The 19,413-nt window shown below is 43.9% G+C and overlaps 1 protein-coding gene across 4 annotated transcripts in view; it reads right to left on the minus strand.

Annotated features, from left to right (window-relative positions):
• The window catches only part of LOC115128227 (sodium bicarbonate cotransporter 3-like), a 60,731-nt gene extending 46,646 nt beyond the window's left edge, over positions 1–14,085 (minus strand). For 3 of the 4 annotated variants that reach the window (XM_029657897.2, XM_029657896.2, XM_029657898.2), the window contains exon 1: positions 13,853–14,085. In XM_029657897.2, the coding sequence (XP_029513757.2) occupies positions 13,853–13,888 (36 nt within the window). In that variant the 5' untranslated portion in view covers positions 13,889–14,085. The remainder of the gene's footprint in view (positions 1–13,852) is intronic. The other variant, XM_029657899.2, reaches the window with a different exon arrangement.
• Positions 14,086–19,413: the final 5,328 nt, after the last annotated feature.

Raw genomic sequence — 19,413 nt, forward strand, 5'->3', positions numbered from 1 at the left:
AGTGGAACAGGGGAGGTTCTGCCTGGCAGGCAATGCAGTGAAACATGGGAGATTCTGGCTGGCAGGCAGTGCAGTGCAGACAGGAAGAGGAAAAAACACTGTTTTTTATTAGTGATAGACACTCAGCCCTGACAAGCAGGGCAGAAACACACAATGGGCCTAGTCTACTAATTACACTTGATATGTCACCAGAATCCAACCAAATGTGATAAGAGATCATCACTCTGCTTCCTCACAATATTTCCCACTGTTTCCTATGGCCCCCTGGCGATGACAGACCGGTCTCTCAACTCTCCAGCACCCACCACAGTGTCTATTTCAGCCCCACATGAGGTATTGTGACTGGGAGAGGAGACTATTTTTGACCTGCCTGTGCCTCCTATAGGGCTGGGCGATATGGCCAAAATATCATATCACAGTATTTATCTAATTTCTGACGGTATTTTATGTTATTTTATGTTTTGGAATAATAAATTGACTTATGAGTAGGGGCATGACCCTAGGGTGGCAACACATACATTGTAAGTGATTTGGGTTTTCTCAATTTTTCTTGGTTTATACTGTTCAAATAAACTTCAACCATAAATCTTTTTGTGCATTTTCATCCATTTCTGCATTTTCTGCACTCATTTGAGATCATTTCCACACTGCCATGTATGGGTGCACGATATTGGCAGAAAAACTAGGCATTCTTTTTATGATGCGATTTGATTTAGATCAAAACACTTGGGTAAACTGTTGGAATCATGGAAATAGTTATTATTATTATAATGCCAGGGTTATTGTTACAGGGTAGGAACCAAAGTGTTGGTCAGTATTTTCTTGGGGACCTACATAGCTGACTCAGTACACTTAGCCAGCTAAGTAGCGATTAGCATTAGCGGCTAATACGATTTAGTAACAACTTGCTAAGAAAAGACAAACTAGCTGTTTGCTAATGTTGATTTGATTTGCAGATGTAGGAAACAAACTAAGTGTTATTATAGAATGCTTGTGGATTTATATTAAGACGTAAAGTGGAAACAACATTGTTGTTATCAACATTGTTGCATGTGCTGCATTGACCATGCAGACTGAACGAAAGTGTCTCGTGGTCAAGGAACAACAAATGTGCTCCTTGAGTGACAGGGGGCGGGCTAGATCTTGTGAGGTAAGCAGCATGGAGAGAGACTGCTAGTGCAATTCTCTAGTGTTTTGGCTTTTATTTCTGTAAAACCAGGAGTGCTGTCCAGATATACCGTATTTTACCCTAATACCGGTATTGATGCAAGGATTGGTTTGGGTTTTTACTTTACCTTCTAGGATCATATCACCTCTACCGTACCTGCCACCCTAGACCCACTTCAATTCGCTTACCGCCCCAATAGATCCACAGACGATGCAATCGCTCATCTATAAGAAGGCTGTTTATTGACTACAGCTCAGCATTCAACACCATAGTACCCTCCAAGCTCATCATTAAGCTGGAGGCCATGGGTCTGAACCTCGCCCTGTGCCACTGGGTCCTGGACTTCCTGACAGGCTGCCCTCAGGTGGTGAAGATAGGAAACATCACCTCCACTCCGCTGATCCTCAACACTGGGGCCCCACAATGGTGTGTGCTCAGCCCCTTCCTGTACTCCCTGTTCACCCATGACTGCGTGACCAAGCACGCCTCCAGCTCAATCATCAAGTTTGCAGGCGACACAACAGTAGTAGGCTTGATTGCCAACGATAATGAGACAGCCTACAGCAGGGATACAAACTGGCGAGTGCCCAAAAAGGTGACACAATTCCTGCTAGGGGGTACAATGTTACCAGTTAATATTATAGCGAATTGGTTTGGTTACTAACGTTAGCTCATCTGATATTGTAACGTTAAGTACCTAATGTTAGCTGTCTGACATTATTAGCCAGCAAATTTTCACATCATGAATTCAAATATTTTTTCAGTTAAGTTGGCAAATGTTGCTAAACATTTCTCTGGCTATCTAATGGAGAAATCGATCCTGCTAGCAAGATAACGTTACTTAATAATGTTAACAATAATTGTTCCACCACACTTTCTCCCTCACCTCAAACTTTCCAAATACCAGTTGTTTTCGGTTACAGCTCATGAAGTATGCTTCATCACCGTCTCACCTACCTCTTAGCTATCGTTCAGGGAACGGGCTATTGTAAGTTAACTGGTAAACTGCCTTTCCACTCTCCCTTCTCACCGACCTCTTAGCTATCGTTCAGGAGGACGGGCTGTTGTAAGTTAACTGGTAAACTGCCTCTCCCTTCTCACCGACCTCTTAGCTATCGTTCAGGGGACGGGCTGTTGTAAGTTAACTGGTAAATTGCCTTTCCACTCTCACCGACCTCTTAGCTATCGTTCAGGGCAAACTACCTGCCCTCCAGGACACCTACAGCACCTGATGTCACAGGAAGGCCAAAAAGATCATCAAGAACATCAACCACCCGAGCCACTGCCTGTTCACCCCACTTTCATCCAGAAGGTGAGGTCAGTACAGGTGCATCAAAGCTGGGATCGGGAGACTGAAAAACAGCTTTTATCTCCTGGCGATCAGACTATTAAACAGCCATAACTTGCACATTAGAGGCTGCTGCCTACAGGCATAGACTAGAAATCACTGGCCACTTTAAGGAAAGGAACACTAGTCACTGTAATAATGTTTACATATCTGGCATTACTCATCTCATATGTATATACTGTATTCTATACTATTCTGCTGTATCTTAGTCCGTTCCGCTATGACATCGCTCGTCCTTATGTATATAGTCTTAATTCATTCCTACTTAGATTTGTGTGTATTGGGTATATGTTGTGTAATTTGTTAGATATTACTTGTTAGATATTACTGCACTGTCGGAGCTAGAAGGTAGCATTTCGCTACACCTGCAATAACATGCTAATCACGTGTATGTGACCAATAACATTTGATTTGATATATTTCGATATTTGGTTTGTTAAATGTGATACGCCAATCTGTTTTTTATAGCTTACTCCACTACTTGGGTCATCCCTCTCCTTCTCTCTCACCAATCCCTGCCTCCTGTCACTCAAGGAGAGCACTTGTTGTTGCTCGACCACGAGATCATTTACCGATAGTTCACAGTGAGTTACTATATTTTCTTTGGTTCACTCTTTGGTCTGCATGGTCAATGCAGCAGATGTAACAATATATTGATGACAATGATGCTGCTTTCAGCATTCTTAATATACATCCACAAGCGTTCTATAATTACACTATTTGTTTGTGTATCTTTCTGTCTGCAAACAGCTATTTTGTATTTTCTTAGCAACTTGTGTTAGCTTACAAATTGTGTTAGCCACTTATGCTATTCGCTAGCTAGCTAGCTAATAATTGTACTAATTCAGAGCGAACATAGCTAGCTAATACAGCCTGAAACCAGTGCTGGTGTAGGCCTAAATGCGCAACAGTATCTTCCAAATCAGAGAGGAATAGGCGAAGCATCAATATGTTAGCTACATGAAGTAAAAGAAAACATTAACTGTAGCCAAAGATTATAGGGTCCCACTCCTCTGGGAAACACTGACCAACACTTTGGTTCCTACCCTGTAACAATAACACCTCCAAAGAGATCCCATTAGTATTCTAATTCCTAATTCTATAAACGCCTCCCCGGCCCAATATTACTTTCTAACTATATAATTTGAATAATCATTCTATTTCCATGACTCCAACAGTTCTCCAACAGTTTTTATCTGAATTGCAATTGGAATAAATGGTTTAAAAAAATAAGGCAATTTTTTTTGCCCATATCATGCAGCCCTACGTGGCAGTGTGGAAATGATCTCAAATCAGACACACTGTAACGTCTTTCTTCCGTCGAAGGAGAGTCGGACCAAAATGCAGCGTGGTTAGTTCGATACATCTTTAATATAGAAAAACCACGAACAATACAAAAACAAGAAACGGAACGTGAAAACCTATACAGCCTATCTGGTGAAATACAAACACACTGAGACTGGAACAATCACCCACAAAACACACAGTGAAACCCAGGCTACCTAAATATGGTTCCCAATCAGAGACAACGAGAATCACCTGACTCTGATTGAGAACCGCCTCAGGCAGCCATAGCCTATGCTAGACACCCCTACTCAGCCACAATCCCAATGCCTACTAAAACCCCAATACGACAACACAATAAACCCATGTCACACCCTGGCCTGACCAAATAACTAAAGAAAACACAAAATACTAAGACCAAGGCGTGACACACACTTTTGGTTGAAGTTTTATTGAACAGTATTAAACAATCAGAATGGAGAAACCCCCATTGAAATAACTTATCATTTAAGTGTTGCCACCCTAGGGTCATAAACAGCTCAAAGAAAACGTATATTCAGGTATTGTCAAATACCTTCAGAAATTTGAAACATATTTTGAAAAGGATAGTTTATTTGAGGGCTTCAAATGCAACAGCTCCTCCATTGGAGGAGGCATTGAGATATCCCACTAAACACAGATAAGTACTGCTGCTAAGCAGCAGAGAGAGCTGATTCAATTAGGTGAGGATGTTAAACACACAGTGGGAGGATAGGAACATGATATGCACAGAGCACATCTCTCTGGCATTGGGGTCTCATTTGCTCCGACCGCTCTCTCTTCACTGAACCATGCAAGCCCCTCTTGAACTGAGCCTCCAATCTCATGAGCTACTACATAGAGTACCAGTCAAACGTTTGGACACACCTACTCATTCCACGGTTTTTCATAATTTTTTACTAGATCCTACATTGTAGAATAATAGTGAAGACATCAAAACTATGAAATAACACATATAGAATCATGTAGTAACCAATAAAGTGTTAAACAAATCTAAATATATCTGACATTCTTCAACGTAGCCACCCTTTGCCTTGATGACAGCTTTGCACACTCAAAGGTGAGCCAAGAAGGTGAGAGGTGAGCCAAGAAATAAAGAAAGGGGTTTGATAGTGGGCTAGGAGTGCTGGACTGATGATGCTGGGCTTGGCTCAGTGGACTGCATTGCTACTGTTGTTGACTGTTCATTGTGATGGATACAAGGCATAAAATAGTCCAAGGCTATACTAAGCCAATGTTTACACCTGAGAAATTATGATTATTCCAGGTTCATTACCACTTAAAAGCCTCTTAAAATAGGCCTAGTGCCTGCGGAAATCTGTTAGCATGCATGTGAAGCTGTTTATTGTATGTGTGTCAGGCAGCGTGTGTTTGGTATGCATTTCATTTGTTGAGTCCATGGTGTGGGTAAGTTAAGCACACGTGTTCAGAATCAGAGCTGGTTTATTCCGCTCATCACAATTTCAAAACACATTATGCAACCTGCTGCTGCGGCTACTCCGGTCCAAAATACCCCCCCCCTGGGAGCTGGTTACCCACAGAACACAGCTGCAGATGGGGGGGGGGGGTGACAGCAAGATCCCGACTGTCCCTAACAGAGAGAGAGAGGAGGGGGACTATAAATGGGGGGGCTCCCGACCCATGGACCATAACGTCACCTGGAGTGTGAGAGCAGCAGAATGGGGGGCATGCATAGAGTCTAATTTGGGATAAACCGTTCCCAACCCTGTTCATTCAAGGCCAGGGGGTAACAAGGGGTGGGGGCGAAGCTGGCAGCCAACCTCCTAGCAATAACAAAGTCATCTCATCCTCTACCCTATAGCTAGCCCATGTGCCCTAAGCGCACCCAGCCCCCTCTGCTTCTGACACCTTCCAAGATCACACCATAGTTTACATAATATCATGCAAAACCTCTCACAGACATCAGGGATCACTCTAGAGTTCACCAGCCAAGCATAAAAGGTGATAGACCTATCTATTGAACCCAAAAGACTGGATCCCCGTAGAGGACTGTAGACAAATATGATTTTTGGGGGACTAGGGACGTCCTGCAGTCTAAAAACAGCATGACTTAACATTTGAATACTCTATGATGTGTATGTTCTCAAGGCAATGACACACAAGAAGCATGGGATCTAAAGCTGTCAATGTCAACAGCAGCGCGTATTACAGTATAACCATGTAACTGACGGTTACGGATGAAGACTGCCATGACAACTAAAGACGGGCCAGGGGGGGCATTTGTGCAGTTGAGTCGGTTTCTACGGTAACATGCTCTTAACAACGTGATGATGCTTTGTTGCTCCTTGCTGAAACAAGAAACTAGCAAAGGACACTTTGGTTGCCTAGGCAATGCCCCCCACAATGCAGCAGCAGCACACACAGAAATAGAATGAATAGACCTGGCTTGGAACCTTTAACCCTGGCAATTTGACTGGTAAATAGAATGAATAGACCTGGCTTGGAACCTTTAACCCTGGCAATTTGACTGGTAAATAGAATGAATAGACCTGGCTTGGAACCTTTAACCCTGGCAATTTGACTGGTAAATAGAATGAATAGACCTGGCTTGGAACCTCTAACCCTGGCAATTTGACTGGTAAATAGAATGAATAGACCTGGCTTGGAACCTCTAACCCTGGCAATTTGACTGGTAAATAGAATGCATAGACCTGGCTTGGAACCTCTAACCCTGGCAATTTGACTATTAAATAGAATGAATAGACCTGGCTTGGAACCTCTAACCCTGGCAATTTGACTGGTAAATAGAATGAATAGACCTGGCTTGGAACCTCTAACCCTGGCAATTTGACTGGTAAATAGAATGCATAGACCTGGCTTGGAACCTCTAACCCTGGCAATTTGACTGGTAAATAGAATGAATAGACCTGGCTTGGAACCTCTAACCCTGGCAATTTGACTGGTAAATAGAATGCATAGACCTGGCTTGGAACCTCTAACCCTGGCAATTTGACTATTAAATAGAATGAATAGACCTGGCTTGGAACCTTTAACCCTGGCAATTTGACTGGTAAGTAGAATGAATAGACCTGGCTTGGAACCTCTAACCCTGGCAATTTGACTGGTAAATAGAATGCATAGACCTGGCTTGGAACCTCTAACCCTGGCAATTTGACTATTAAATAGAATGAATAGACCTGGCTTGGAACCTCTAACCCTGGCAATTTGACTGGTAAATAGAATGAATAGACCTGGCTTGGAACCTCTAACCCTGGCAATTTGACTGGTAAATAGAATGCATAGACCTGGCTTGGAACCTCTAACCCTGGCAATTTGACTGGTAAATAGAATGAATAGACCTGGCTTGGAACCTCTAACCCTGGCAATTTGACTGGTAAATAGAATGCATAGACCTGGCTTGGAACCTCTAACCCTGGCAATTTGACTATTAAATAGAATGAATAGACCTGGCTTCGAACCTTTAACCCTGGCAATTTGACTGGTAAGTAGAATGAATAGACCTGGCTTGGAACCTCTAACCCTGGCAATTTGACTGGTAAATAGAATGAATAGACCTGGCTTGGAACCTCTAACCCTGGCAATTTGACTGGTAAATAGAATGAATATACCTGGCTTGGAACCTCTAACCCTGGCAATTTGACTGGTAAACTCATAGTTACACTCACATTGGCCCTCTGGTATTGTGACACAATACTTGGTAACACTTTACTTGACACCCAGTGTCATAACACATTCTGACACGTCATAACCGTGCCATAATATGTTATAACACCTGACATAACCTGTCATAACACTGTCATGAACCAAATATTTACACCTTTGTGACATATATTGCATTATTTTATGGCTAGTTATGACACCTACATAAGAGTGTCAAAACCCAAATTTATTCAAATGAGTTTTTCCCTGCCAAGAAGTTTGCTTTAGTTTTAAAGTTGGTTTCTTAAATCCTTTTTTTGTTGTTTTTACAGTCATGTTTTTTTTTTATTATCATATTTTAAATAACTTTATGACACGGTTCTGAAGCATTGTGACCATCCCGTGTCACTGTAATTGGACTAAGACAATAATGTGTCACGCCCTGGTCTTAGTATTTTGTGTTTATATATTTATTTGTTCAGGCCAGGGTGTGACATGTGTTTTCGTATTGGGGTTTTAGTAGGCATTGGGATTGTGCCTGAGTAGGGGTGTCTAGCATAGGCTATGGCTGCCTGAGGCGGTTCTCAATCAGAGTCAGGTGATTCTCGTTGTCTCTGATTGGGAACCAGAATATCGCCGCCCCAAAGAAGAACTGGAGGCGGCGAGAGCTGAGAGGCGCTGGTATGAGGAGAAGCAACAGCGGCAGCAGGAGCAACAATATCGGGACTACACTACTTGGGAGGAAATAGACAGGTGGGCTCTCGACCCAGAGAAAGTGCCGGAGCCCGCCTGGGATTTGCTGGAGCAGTGCGAAGCAGGTTATCGGAGAATGGAGTTGGAGAAGCAAGCACGGCGGCGCGGAAGGAAGCCCCAGAAATGTATTGGGGGGGGGCTCAGGGAGAGAGTGGCAGAGTCAGGAGTCAGACCTGAGCCAACTCTCCCTGTTTATCGTGAGGAGCCAAGGAGGAGACCAGAACCAGAGCCGGTGTTAGAGGTGAGTGAAGCAGAGACTGTGAAGGAGTTAATGGGGAAAGTGGAGGAGAGAGTAATGAGGGAGTTGCTAGTTTGGTGCTTTAGGTACGATATTCGTCCGACGGAGCGAGTCGGGGATTTGATGGCACCTGGGTCAGCGCTCCATACTCGTCCTGAGGTGCGTGTTAGTCGGCTGGTGAAAATTGTGCCAGCCTCACGCACTAGGCCTCCTGTGTACCTACCTAGCCTTGCACGTCCTGTGCCAGCCCTGCTCTCAGGCTCTCCAGTACACCTTCACGGTCCGGTCCATCCTGTGCCACCTTCACACACCAGTCCTCCGGTGGCAGCTCCCCGCACCAGGCTTCCTGTGCGTGCCCTCGGTCCAGTACCACCAGTTCCAGCACCACGCACCAGGCCTTCAGTGTGTCCCGCCTGTTTAGCGCTGCCAGAGCCTTTCTCCTCTCCTGCGCTGCCGGAGTCTCCCGCCTGTTCAGCGCAGCCAGAGCCTTCCTCCTCTACAGCGCTGCTGGAGTCTCCCGCCCGTTTAGCGCAGCCAGAGCCTTCCTCCTCTACAGCGCTGCTGGAGTCTCCCACCCGTTTAGCGCAGCCAGAGCCTTTCTCCTCTCCTGCGCTGCCGGAGCCTCCCGCCTGTTCAGCGCTGCCAGAGCCTTCCTCCTCTACAGCGCTGCTGGAGTCTCCTGCCTGTTCAGCGCAGCCAGAGCTGTCAGCCTGCATGGAGCAGCCTGAGCTGCCAGTCTGCATGGAGCAGCCTGAGCTGTCAGCCTGCATGGAGCAGCCAGAGCTGTCAGCCTGCATGGAGCAGCCAGAGCTGCCAGTTTGCATGGAGCAGCCAGAGCTGCCAGTCTGCATAGAGCTGCCAGTCTGCATGGAGCAGCCAGAGCTGCCAGTCTGCATAGAGCTGCCAGTCTGCATAGAGCTGCCAGTCTGCATAGAGCAGCCAGAGCTGCCAGCCTGCATGGAGCTGTCAGTCTGCATGGAGCAGCCAGAGCTGTCAGTCTGCATGGAGCAGCCAGAGCTGCCAGTCTGCATGGAGCAGCCAGAGCAGCCAGATGTGCCAGTCAGCCAGACTCTTCCAGATCTGCCAGTCAGCCAGACTCTTCCAGATCTGCCAGTCAACCAGACTCTTCCAGATCTGCCAGTCAACCAGACTCTTCCAGATCTGCCAGTCAACCAGACTCTTCCAGATCTGCCAGTCAACCAGACTCTTCCAGATCCGCCAGCCAGCCAGGATCTGCCGGAGCCAACTACCTGCCTGAGCTTCCTCTCAGTGCTGAGCTTCCCCTCAGTCCCGAGCTACCCCTCAGTGCTGGGCTTCCCCTCAGTGCTGGGCTTCCCCTTAGTGTTGAGCTTCCCCTCAGTCCCGAGCTTCCCCTCAGTCCCGAGCTTCCCCTCAGTCCCGAGCTTCTACCTCAGTCCCGAGCTGCCCCTCAGTCCAGTGGGGTCCTTGGTGAGGGTTATTAGGCCTAGGTCGGCGGCGAGGGTCGCCAATCAAAGGACGCGTTACAGGGGGACTAAGACTTGGTTGGAGTGGGGTCCACGTCCCGAGCCGGAGCCGCCACCGTGGACAGACTCCCACCCGGACCCTCCCCTATTGGTTTTAGTGTGCGGCCGGGAGTCCGCACCTTGGGGGGGGGGGGGTTCTGTCACGCCCTGGTCTTAGTATTTTGTGTTTATATATTTATTTGGTCAGGCCAGGGTGTGACATGTGTTTTTGTATTGGGGTTTTAGTAGGCATTGGGATTGTGGCTGAGTAGGGGTGTCTAGCATAGGCTATGGCTGCCTGAGGCGGTTCTCAATCAGAGTCAGGTGATTCTCGTTGTCTCTGATTGGGAACCATATTTAGGTAGCCTGGGTTTCACTGTGTGTTTTGTGGGTGATTGTTCCTGTCTCAGTGTGTTTGTATTCACCAGATAGGCTGTATAGGTTTTCACGTTCCGTTTCTTGTTTTTGTATTTATCGTGTTTATTCTTTCATTAAACATGTATCGAACTAACTACGCTGCATTCTGGTCCGACTCTCCTTCGACGAAAGAAAGCCGTTACATAATGCTTCTTGACAGTGTCATAAAGTGTATGACCATCATAATCATACAAGCCAGATAGGCCTATCACATACATGCCCTTATATCAGTCATCAGTCATCAGTCAAAAAGAGGGTGTCTTGGCCTGCTCCTAAAATCTGCTCCTAAATCTGCAACAGAGCATTGGTTTAGCTGCATGCTTAACATCAATGTGTGTGCAATTTCAATTATAATTTAATATGGTGAATAAAAAATTTTAAAAAAGTGATATAACCATAGCCTACATGTCAACAGGCTATGTTGTAATGCAGTGGTTCCCAACAAGGGGTAATTGGCCCATCCACAGGGGGTACTTGAAAAGACTCATGAAACCATAGGCCTACTTGTAAAATTCACATGAGGGGGTACTTCAGGGGTACTCCAGACAGAGCAAAATATACTTGTTGTGTCACGCCCTGGTCGAAGTATTTTGTGTTTCTTCATTTATTTGGTCAGGCCAGGGTGTGACATGGGTTTATTGTGGTGTGTTTTGTCTTGGGGTTTTGTGGGGTGTTGGGTGTGTGGCTTAGTGGGGTTATCTAGCAAAGTCTATGGCTGTCTGGAGTGGTTCTCAATCAGAGGCAGGTGTGTATTGTTGTCTCTGATTGGGAACCATATTTAGGCAGCCATATTCTTTGTGTGTTTCGTGGGTGATTGTCCTTAGTGTCGTTGTTCCTGTCTCTGTGTTAGTTTGCACAAGTGTAGGCTGTTTCGGTTTTCGTTACGTTCTTTGTTTTGTAGTGTTTAAAATGTATTCGTGTTTTACGTGTGTTTATTAAACATGGATCGCAATCTACACGCTGCATTTTGGTCCGACTCTCCTTCACCACAAGAGAACCGTTACATTGTGGTACATTAACAACCTTGGGAACCACTGGTGTAATGGAATGTTTTGCCCTGTGTGGTAGGTTGTGTTTTTTGACACTCTTATGTAGGTGTCATAACCAGCCATAAAATATTGCAATATATACTATATACAGTGTCTTCGGAAAGTATTCAGAGCCCTTTACGTTTTCCACATTTTATTACCTTAGTCATATTCTAAAATGTATTAAATAAAAAACAATCGCTAACTAGCTAATACATGTGCTAAGTCAGAGCAAACGTAACTAGCTATACAGCCTGATAATACCAGTGATGGTGTAGACCTACATTTGTGCAACAGTTTCTTCTAAATCAAAGAGGAATACTCAAAGCAAGAATATGTCAGCTGTTTGATGTAGCTAAGAAGAAACATTCAATGTAGCCAAAGGATGCGGTCCAAACACTTAAAAGACACCCTATCTCCTCAGCCCTTAAATTAAGTGGACACTTCTGATGACGTATCATGATGCCTGATGAGTATACACTTGCAGGGAAAGGGGCAAGGGAGGAAGAAATTATTTTTAAATTGGCCGGAAATTCGTCACTCGTTCATCCCGCGATGATTGTGGGTGTTTTACAGTGGGGCAAAAAAGTATTTAGTCAGCCACCAGGTGTGCAAGTTCTCCCACTTAAAAAAGATGAGAGGCCTGTAATTTTCATCATAGGTATACTTCAACTATGACAGACAAAATGAGGGGGAAAAAATCCAGAAAATCACATTGTAGGATTTGTAATGAATTTATTTGCAAATGATTCCTGATTCTAACTGGATTATATTTGATAAACTGCCCTCTGTGTTCTGCTAGACAAGAAAGTCTTTATCCACATTATAGCAGGGGGTGTAAAAAAAGAACACATACGTTTTTCCAGCAGTAGACTATGATCAATAATGTCAAAAGCTGCACTGAAGTCTAAAAAGACAGCCTCCACAACCATGATATTGAAATGAGATGTTCGATGAGCAGGTGTCCACATACTTTTGGTCATGTAGTGTATGTCACAACAGTTCTAAATATATGTGCTACCACAAGTTATGTCAGCTGTTATGATATATTTTGACATGGTTATGACCGTGTCATAACGTGTTATGATGCTGGGTGTCAAGTAAAGTATTGCCCAATACTTTTGTAAGACACATTTCAGTTGAATGCATTCAGTACAATCGACTAGGTATTCCCCTTTCCCTTTCCATGGTAATGTAGAATGTTAATTCAAATTATATTAACTGATGTGGCTCATGCAATGGAACGTATTTTTTGTAATGTCAGTTGAGTTTAATCAACAAATCACAGCAAATATCGATGGGTACACTTCCTGCTCACACTTCCTGCTTTGCTTCTATGGGTACACTTCTTGCTCACACTTCCTGCTTTGCTTCTATGGGTACACTTCCTGCTCATACTTCCTGCTTTGCTTCTATGGGTACACTTCCTGCTCACACTTCCTGCTTTGCTTCGATGGGTACACTTCCTGCTCACACTTCCTGCTTTGCTTCGATGGGTACACTTCCTGCTCACACTTCCTGCTTTGCTTCTATGGGTACATAAATGGGGACTTCCATTTTCAATTAAATTCACTGTGCATTCGACCCTGGTTCATGTCACTGGTTCTTGTTATCGGTGTGGGTGACTCTGGTTTAGTGTAGGAGTGATTTCAGACCCAGCCAGGTTACCTCTATTCCAGGATGTCGTTACTGGGCCTCGTTCCAGGCAGGGGAGGTGACATAAGTGAGGAGTTGCATAGCTCTATAGACACGCCAGTCCCCTGAGTTGTATCTCCACTGTCACACACAGGCCAAACGCAATACCAGAGGCAGCAGAAAATAGCATGCCCCCGCCCCCAGAAAATAGGCTAAAGCATAGGCTACACAGAAATGGAAACCATTTCCACTCCTCTCTAAAAACACATTTTCCTCTCCTTGTATGTACAACCTAGTAACCACAGGTATCTACATATTCTCCCTTCCCTGTCATTCTCCTCTTATCTAGGCTATTTCAATACCCTATCATTTATTATTTCCCTCAGTGTGACTGACATCAACTTCCATTCAATGGATAAACAAACATCCTATTCATAATCTATCAATTTTTATCAAAGGAGCATGCTCTGTTTTGTTTTGATTCTAGTCCACTTCCACATTTTCCTCCTCTGCTCCTCTCTCACGCTCCTCCTTCTCCCTCCCTTCTCTCTCTCTCTCCTGGTCTCTCTTTAATGCAGCCACATCTTGTTCCTGTCTCATTTTCTCCCATTCCGGCTAGTGAAGGGCGGGAATGACCATTTCCTTTCTAAGAGACATGCAGGGACTCTCCCCTTTACCACATTATTGCCCTCTCTCTTCCCCTTTGAGATACATCCTATAGAACACCCTATATTCTATTCTGCAACCACGACCACTATTCTACGGTACAGCAAGACAATGTCAGAGATGGAGAAGACACACACACACACTCATGTTATCAGAGCAGAGCAGACCTACCGTCAGCACATGCTCCCCTTCACAGTTCCCCGCCATCTGGGCTGAAACATCAGGGGCAGCCGAGGCAGCTGTGGCGTTAGCTGGCTTCTTCTCTCTTATCTCCCGTGTGTGTGTTTCTGTGAGCGTGTATGTGGACTTGTGTGTGTGTGTGTGTGTCTGAGCTCCAACTGAAACACTGGAATACTGGGTTGCTCTTGCCGGCTCGTCTGTGATTATACGGAGTGAGAGAGCAGAGCACTGCCTGCCTTAAAACAGACCTGCTCCTCTCCGACAACCCGCTCCTTTCTCAGCAGCCAATCCCCCGCAACCATGAATATTTAATTTGCCCAGCCAAAAGCACACGTAGGCGGGCATACACACAGAGAGGACATACACAGAGGACACACACACACACACCCCCTCCACACACACACACACACCCACAGTGGCATTCAGGGCAAACACCCACACGCACACACATTTCTCACAGACATTACCCAGAGGGCGATGAGAATTGAAAAGGACAGACAGAGATGTGTTCATTACGTGTCTCTGCCTCCATTGATTCTGCTACATTTGTGATCTTTATCACAGTCTCAAGGTCATGTACACATCTTTCAGCACCTTCTAATTCCATGGAGACTCATGACTCATGCGCTCAGAATACCACGTCCACAAACAGTTCCATAAGGTCGTAAAACATAGGACTTATGGGGTGGTCAGTGTAACATCATGCTTGTGCAATAGTAAGACAGAAAAGGGTCAATCAAGGACTGTGTATCCCAAATGACACACTTATACCTACATAGGCCCTGTGGGTCCTGGTCAAACGTAGTGCACTATATAGGGAATCAGGTGCCACCTTGGGACTCAGACTAGGTCTACAACATGAGGAAACTGGTATTTCAAATAGACCTACACGACCTAAATCAAATCCATTTTCCTCTTTCAGTCTCAAACACAGAAAGGTACAAGTCATTACTGACTAGAGACAGGACAAAGCCATACAACTGATCATTGCCTCGCATTAAATACAGTTCCATGGAAACTGAGGGGCAGGGTGACACCTAATGGCAGATTCGGAATCTCACACTGAGGCAAAGCAAGCCAGCTGAGACACACACACACACGCACACACACACACACACACTGAAACAAACATGGGGGATTGTACATTCCTACAATTCATAAGAAAGCAAGACAAGGCCAATTTGCTAATTTATTTTAAACAGGATTTGAAGGTCAGGCTCCCTAATGATGTTTTTGTGCTGTGTAGGGCTGGGCGATATACCGTATTTGACTATATACCGGTATTGATGCACGGACCGGTTTGGGCTTTTACTTTACCTTCTATAACGGATATTGAATGTTTGGTTTGTTAAATGTGATACGTCGTGTGTAATGTCCATTTTTATAGTTTACTCCTCTACTTGAGTCATCCCTCTCTGCGCCGCTTTCCACACAGACCTAGTCCCACCCCGTCACTCAAGTAGAAGAGTCATGGTGCACAGTAGAGGTCTGCGCAGACCGATTTCTTTAGCCTGCTCCCACAGCTTTTCATACCTCACTCTGCCAGCACTGATCTGCTACCCCAAGAACTGGTCCTGAATCCAACCGCAGCCCTGTAATGTTATTTTAGGCATATGTGTCACAGCTCACTTGCCAGCCATGGTCCCATCAATTCTGCACCCTATAGGCAATATTAAATGCGCAAAAATAACTTGAGAAATAGCTTAAATTACCAGAGATTCTCACACAGCTCTTGTATTAGGCTATCAGCCAATATGCTATATGTAGCTTGAAGAAAGTAGGAGAGTAGGAGAGACTTGCACTTTCTCTTGAGCTATTTTTATAGCCTACCTTTTATGAGTGGGAAGACTTTCAGACTGAGAAATATGGGTGATCAATATTTTGGCCTATTTCTAGGCAACGTACTTCCTAAATAGTTTACAACATTTCCTTAGAAAGATAACTGCCCCATGCATAAGCTATAGCCTACTCTATTTAATTGAGACCACACACACACCTGATCTCACTGGTATGGCTACTGAACTTGAAGCAGCAAGAATGATGACAGCAACACTTGCTACGTTTTCGCACAGGCCTATAGGATATAGCCTACCTTTTAGGAGGACGATTTGCAGGCAGAGACAAATAAATGGGTAATCAATACTTATTGAAAATGAAAAGACCGTGCTAGCTATAGTAGCCTAACCTGAGCGTTGTGCCTTTTCAATTATGACATTTTTTGATTGTACTTCGACTCACGTTGGTTGAGCGCCCTCCACTTCTTTCCATTGTCAATATTTATTTACAGACACTGAAGTAAACTACAGTCGAATCATATTTACGTTAATTTCATATTTAAGTTAACTGCCACGTGATTCTCCACCCATGTATGCAGCCTACTCTATTTCAATGAGATCACACATACTAGTCACACTTGAACTCTCACGCCCAAATAGGGAGTTAGGCTACTGAAGTTGAAGCAATAAATTCTGAGTGTGTGAATAATGTTTTTAATACAAGGCTGGAACATAACATTTTTTTTTTAAAGTCAAGGGGTCTGAATACTTTCCGAATGCACTGTAGAGGATGTCTTAAAACGTCTTATGGCTTAGATCCCACTAACAGGATCGATATGACAACAGCCAGTGAAAGTGCAGGGCGCCAAATTCAAAACAACAGAAATCTCATAATTTAAATTCCTCAAACATAGAAGTATTTTACTTGTTGTTAATCCCACCACAGTGTCCGATTTCAAAAAGGCTTTACGACGAAAGCACACCAAACAATTATGTTAGGTCTGCACCTAGTCACAGAAAAACATAGAAGAGCCAAAGAAAGGAGTCACAAAAAGCAGAAATAGAGATAAAATTAATCACTAACCTTTGATGATCTTCATCAGATGACACTCATAGGACTTCATGTTACACAATACATGTAAGTTTTGTTCGATAAAGTTCATATTTATATCCCAAAATCTCAGTTTACATTGGTGCGTTACGTTCAGTAATGTTTTGCTTCCAAAACATCCGGTGATTTTGCAGAGAGCCACATCAATTTACTGAAATACTCATAATAAACATTAATAAAAGTTACAACTGTTATGCATGGAACTTTAGATAAACTTCTCCTTAATGCAACCGATGTGTCAGATTTCAAAAAAGCTTTACCGAAAAAGCACACCATGCAATAATCTGAGTACAGCGCTCAGACAACAAAACGAGCCATACAGATATCCGCCATGTGTGGAGTAAACAAAGTCAGAAATATCATTATAAATATTCACTTATCTTTGATGATCTTCATCAGAATGCACTCCCAGGAATCCCAGTTCCACAATAAATGTTTAATTTGTTCGATGAAGTCCATCAGTTATGTCCAAATACCTCCTTGTTGTTCACACATTTAGTTCACAAATCCAAATTCATGAGGTGCGATCACTAGGTCCAGACGAAAAGTCAACAATTTCCGTTACAGTCCATAGAAACATGTCAAACGATGTGTAGAATCAATCTTTAGGATGTTTAAATCATAAATCTTAAATAATGTTCCAACCGGAGAATTCCTTTGTCTTCAGAAATGCAATGCAATGGAATGCAAGCTAACTCTCACGTGAACGCGCGTGACCAGCTCATGCCACTCTGGCAGACCTCTGACTCATTCAGCTCCCATTCCCCCCTCCTTCACAGTAGAAGATTCACACAATGTTCTAAAGACTGTTGATATCTAGTGGAAGGCTTAGGAAGTGCAATATGACCCCATAGACACTGTATATTCGATAGGCAATGAGTTGAAAAACTACAAACCTCAGATTTCCCACTTCCTGGTTGGATTTTTTCTCTGCCATATGAGTTCTGTTATACTCACAGACATCATTCAAACAGTTTTAGAAACTTCAGAGTGTTTTCTATCCAAATCTACTAATAATATGCATATATTAGCAACTGGGCCTAAGTAGCAGGCAGTTTACTCTGGGCACCTTATTCATCCAAGCTACTCAATACTGCCCACAGCAATAAAAAGTTAATAAAGACAATCAATAGTCTTCGTATTTTTGTTCATTTGTTAGGCTACCGGTTAAAGGTGCAACACAATATTTATTATTGAATTATCATTGATCTAGTTCAGTCTTATTAATATTTAATAATAATCTCTTACTTAGCTTGATGATTGTGGTCATTTTTGCTTACTTTTTGTTCTAAACAGAGACATTGGATTGTGTGAAAATGCAGGAAATTAGCTTTAAATAACCAAAACAATTGTGGGGGAGGACCCCCAGATTCCCCGCTAGGTTATGTCCCACCCATTTCTAAACCAAAGTGCCACCCCTGTCTTACACAATTAGCTAAATTAGTGTTTATCACTTTATACATGTGTTTTGGGATTCTACCCTGTACACCTCATTTGCCTGATGACGCTTAATTGGAGGAGAGTCTTTCATACAAGAACATTTTCATCCACTTTCCCCTCTCCTCTCTTACTGTTGACTTTTTTCAAAAGGCCAGTGGGGACGAAGTAGAGAGGAGGCAGGATTTCTATGGCTCCTGAGGAGGAAAGACCCATGATTCGCTCTTCCTCCTCAGGAGCATCATATACTTTACAGAAACATAAAGCCACAAGCTTCTTGTTGGCATTAGCGAGCAACTTGGCTAGCTTGTTAGCATTCCCCAAAATCGAAGTTAAAGCTGTGAAAACAAAATAACGGTTGCTTTACGTAGGTGCCATTGTCAAAACAATTTAAAATCATATTCTCACCACGTGTTGTACAACAAAAGCTATTCAATCCAGTACAGAGACCGGACCACAGGGGCAGAAGCATATCTTTCTCAGTCTCTGCATTTGCTAAGACAATTCTCAAACAAAGACATTATGGGTGACGACACATACACACACACACACACACACACACACACACACACACATATATATATGTGTGTGTGTACACTGCTCAAAAAAATAAAGGGAACACTAAAATAACACATCCTAGATCTGAATTAATTAAATATTCTTATTAAATACTTTTTTCTTTACATAGTTGAATGTGCTGACAACAAAATCACACAAAAATGATCAATGGAAATCAAATGTATCAACCCATGGAGGTCTGGATTTGGAGCCACACTCAAAATTAAAGTGGAAAACCACACTACAGGCTGATCCAACTTTGATGTAATGTCCTTAAAACAAGTCTAAATGAGGCTCAGTAGTGTGTGTGGCCTGTATGACCTCCCTACAATGCCTGGGCATGCTCCTGATGAGGTTGCGGATGGTCTCCTGAGGGATCTCCTCCCAGACCTGGACTAAAGCATCCGCCAACTCCTGGACAGTTTGTGGTGCAATGTGGCGTTGGTGGATGGAGCGAGACATGATGTCCCAGATGTGCTCAATTGGATTCAGGTCTGGGGAACGGGCGGGCCAGTCCATAGCATCAATGCCTTCCTCTTGCAGGAACTGCTGACACACTCCAGCCACATGAGGTCTAGCATTGTCTTGCATTAGGAGGAACCCAGGGCCAACCGCACCAGCATATGGTCTCACAAGGGGTCTGAGGATCTCATTTCGGTACCTAATGTCAG

The sequence above is a fragment of the Oncorhynchus nerka genome, linkage group LG4 (genome assembly GCF_034236695.1).
Source record: "Oncorhynchus nerka isolate Pitt River linkage group LG4, Oner_Uvic_2.0, whole genome shotgun sequence".
Lineage (NCBI taxonomy): Eukaryota > Metazoa > Chordata > Actinopteri > Salmoniformes > Salmonidae > Oncorhynchus > Oncorhynchus nerka.